Below are 4006 nucleotides of genomic sequence, written 5' to 3'. Positions count from 1 at the left end.
CTAAAAAATAACATACTTGTGTCTTTTGGAATTCTCAAAAAGGAAATAAATTATTCCTCAAAAGTTGAGACCATTAAAAAAAATTGTTCATATGAAATTAGGACCCTCAAGTATAGCTTTTCCGATAAAAACAAAATATAAAACTCAAGTTTGAGGTTTCTAACTTAAATTATGTGTCTGAAAAGTTGAGTCAGGTAATCTAGGTAAATTCATATTGAAGGCAATTGAATATATCATTTATTGTGAGACAAAATGATAAATGGTAGTCGTGAGGCCATCCGGTTAAAATTTGACAAAGTGGAAAAGAGGTAAAAAAAATGTAAATTTTATAAAAAGAGTTTGGTGTTGGAAAGGAAAACTTAAAAAGTCAAAAATAGCAATTTTCCCGTAACTTTGGCAGCCTTTCGATTCCTGTTCAATGTTGAAGGTTGTGAACTCCTCATGCTTCCGGATTCGCCTCCACTACCTGGCTCCCAGTGTCCGGCCGACGTCCGAGTCCGAATCGCCTCTGGTTAAGGTTATTGGTACGCACAGAGGGTTGCGCCGGAGAAGCACGAAATTGAGTAGTCGGGCGGTTTTCTGCTCCGATGCCGGTGATCGGTCGGAGCGGTCTTGAAATTGAGGCAAGGCTGCAGAGGCCGGCTCGGTTTTAACAGTTATTCGGACCGGGCCGACCGACCCAAATTGGCGTTCGATTTTAGGGTTCTCTGTCTAGGAACGGACATCGGTTCCCTCTTACTCTGTCACTCGCAGTCCCACTCACCCTCACCCACCGTCGCTAAGCTGCCGACTACCGTTAACGTCGGCCACTCAGCCACCATCGCTGTGGTCTCCTTCCGCTGTTGCTCCTTGGTATCTTCTGGATCTTTGCCTTCTGCACGTTTGTTTAGTAGGTAATAATCTTCACTTACGTTTGCTTTAAACTGAATTATTCAATCGACTCGATAATGTATTTTCTGTGGGAATGTTGGCTGGCTCATCTTTTTATTGAACTGATTGTTGAACTGGGTTTGTTGCTGTTAGTTTGAACTTGGTCTCGTGTATACACTTAATGTTATTGTTATTATTGCTGTTATTTTAAGCTATTATTGTTGAACTGGGTTTGCTGTTGTTGCGGTCATTTTGAAGTGGGTATTGTTGGCTGGCCTGATTCATCTTTGTAATAAGCCATATATACATATAGATTCATGTGGAGATTAAAGGGAGTTCGAAATTCTTCCAGAAGAGAAGCATAAACAAAGGTTCACAAAAGCAGCAACAATTTCAAAGGTCTCTCTCCATATCGCTATCATGAACCACTTATGAAAATTATTGCCTTAGTTTGGAAAATGAAGGAAAGAAAGATAATTGGATTCTTAGTAGTCATTTTCTAACTTATGCAATAAAGAAAGATAATTGGATTCTTAGTAGTCATTTTCTAACTTATGCAATAAAGTAATTTGGAACCGAATCATACACAAAAGTAATGAAAAAACAAATGTGAGTATAGAATATTGAGTTGGCACGTTTAGTCTGTGGAAGGACATAGCCAAACCTGGGGGAACGGTAGTTTCTAAGTGTGAAGTGGGCACAAGGTGCCTTTTTTGGAGTGAAATGGATTTCTGATCAATCCCTCAAACCCTTATTTGCTGATATATTTCAAATTTTGATGGCCAAAGACAAGTCAGTACAAGAGTTGTGGAAAGGAAAATCTCCTGATTGTTTTTGTTAACTATTGAAATTAATTGAGAGTGGATATGAACTATCAATAAATGGACTAGAAGGTGACCTAAATCGAATTTGCAGTGAATATTAATATCATACACATATCTTGTAATAGGTGTAGAGTGAAGTCGTCTTGTGCGATATTCTTGGAAATATATACTTTGTTCTTTGAGATTTTTTTTTATTGTTATTTTTTCATTAAAAAAAAAAAATAACATGTATGCAACTTTTGCAGGTCAACTATTAGTGTAAAACTTTGAGGGACGATGATCAGAGGCCATGCCGGTGTTTTAAAACCTAGTTTTTCCTTCATGATATTTGAGATGCCTACTCTTGAATGTCATAAGTTCAAAATTACTGCCCCATCAACATTTCAAATGCCTTCTAACTATGAGAAAAGGAGGGGTTTGATTACAAAGCTACAATATTCTCATGGTGATAGGAGAACAGTCTTTAAATCTCTGCATTCAACTATTTCATCAAAGCCTTACAACGCTCAAGTGGGTAGAAAAGAAGATAAAGCTTCATCACTATATAGTCGCCCTAGTTTAGTCGAGATGAAGAACGTGAGGCTTGAAAACCGTTCAAAGGTTTACGAGTTCTTGCGTGGAATTGGTGTTGTTCCTGATGAACTTGATGGACTGGAGCTTCCTGTAACAGTCGATGTTATGAAGGAACGTGTTGATTTTCTTCTCAAATTGGGACTTACAATCGAAGACATAAATAACTACCCTCTTGTCCTTGGGTGCAGTGTTAAGAAAAATATGATACCAGTACTTGATTACCTTGGTAAATTAGGCGTTAGGAAATCTACTTTCACTGAGTTCTTAAAACGGTATCCGCAAGTCCTCCATTCCAGCGTTGTTGTTGACCTTGCTCCAGTTGTCAAGTATCTACAAGGCATGGATATCAAGCCAAATGATATCCCTCGCATTCTCGAGAGATATCCAGAAGTATTGGGGTTTAAGCTTGAGGGAACCATGAGTACTTCAGTGGCATACTTGGTAGGAATTGGAGTTGCAAGAAGGGAAATTGGAGGTGTTTTGACCAAATATCCTGAAATTTTGGGAATGAGGGTTGCTCGAGTAATCAAGCCTTTTGTTGAGTATCTTGAAAGTTTGGGCATTCCAAGATTAGCAGTGGCTAGGTTAATAGAGAAACGACCTCACATTCTGGGGTTTGGATTGGAAAAAAACGTCAAACCCAATATCCAATTGCTCTTGGAGTTCAATGTAAGAGAAGCATACCTTTCTTCGATAGTGGCACAGTATGCTGAGATCATAGGAATGGACCTGGAAGGTAAGCTTCAAACTCAGAGAAATTTACTAAAATCATTAATTGAATTGGACGACGATAATTTTGGTGCTATCATTGAAAAGATGCCGCAAATCGTTAGCCTCAGCAGTTCAGCTGTGATAAACCATGTAGATTTCTTAAAAACTTGTGGGTTTTCCTTGCTTCAAGTAAAGAACATGGTTATAGGTTGCCCCCAGTTGCTTGCTTTGAATATTGACATAATGAAACACAGCTTTGAGTTTTTCCATATGGATATGGGAAGGCCCTTAGAAGACTTGGTCGCTTTTCCTGCATTCTTTACTTATGGTTTAGAGTCCACAATAAAGCCCAGACATAGGAAAGTTGTACAGAAGGGAATCAGTTGTTCACTTTCATGGCTCCTCAATTGTTCTGATGAAAAGTTTGTGGAAAGGATGAGCTATGATACTATAGATATGGAGGAGATGGAGACCATACCAACATTCGATATGAATTCTCTTATACAACCTCAAAACAATGAGTCGGATTCTGAGTATGAAGAGGATAGTGAGGAGGAGACTTAACAGGCTGCTTCCTTGGCTGGAAGGGTAATGGCTATTTTGAAAACTTATGGGTATCATCATTAGAGCATGTAACACTTTGAGAAAGGTAGTTCCTCCTGTTTTATTCTACCATATTAAATTTGACCATAGCTCCCTCTCTCTCTCTCATTCTAATTAATACGTCCGTATGATTATTAATATATCTGTGAAATTCAGTTTATTTTAGAAATATAAACTAAGTTATTTAACAATAAATTGAATTATAATTTAGGTAGAAATGAGAGGAATAGAAATATTAATCTCCTCTTTCTCTTATTCAATATATGCAGATTAGGTCTTCTTATATAGGAGAAAGATCTTTTACAAAATAGAAAGAATAAAGACAATAAAGGAAAAAAATAAACATAAAGACAATAAAGAAAAAAATATTAATATACAAATATAGAAATTCCAACATATCCCCTCAAGGAGGTTTGAAGATGTCT

General features: G+C 37.4%; 1 protein-coding gene across 2 annotated transcripts; it reads left to right on the top strand.

Moving 5' to 3' along the window:
* The first annotated feature begins 200 nt into the window (after nt 1–200).
* On the top strand, nt 201–3670 carry BSM (Mitochondrial transcription termination factor family protein). 2 transcript variants are annotated; one of them, XM_039034943.2, is made up of 3 exons: nt 377–893; nt 1184–1269; nt 1940–3670. In XM_039034943.2, exon 3 carries the CDS (start codon nt 1971–1973, stop codon nt 3540–3542), a length of 1572 nt encoding a protein of 523 aa, XP_038890871.1. In that variant the 5' UTR covers nt 377–893; nt 1184–1269; nt 1940–1970; the 3' UTR covers nt 3543–3670. The 2 variants fall into 2 exon arrangements, with proteins under 2 accessions (XP_038890870.1, XP_038890871.1); XM_039034942.2 differs by lacking the exon at nt 1184–1269 and having other exon boundaries at nt 201–893.
* Nucleotides 3671–4006: the final 336 nt, after the last annotated feature.

Source organism: Benincasa hispida, chromosome 6, assembly GCF_027475165.1.
Source record: "Benincasa hispida cultivar pf3 chromosome 6, pf3_genome.v1.1, whole genome shotgun sequence".
In the NCBI taxonomy this organism is placed as follows: Eukaryota; Viridiplantae; Streptophyta; class Magnoliopsida; order Cucurbitales; family Cucurbitaceae; genus Benincasa; species Benincasa hispida.
This window is presented reverse-complemented; position numbering and strand designations above follow the sequence as displayed.

What these genes read in the sequence shown, in the direction of transcription:
- BSM (XM_039034942.2), top strand. Translation starts at nt 1,971, where the DNA reads ATGATCAGAGGCCATGCCGGTGTTTTAAAACCTAGTTTTTCCTTCATG.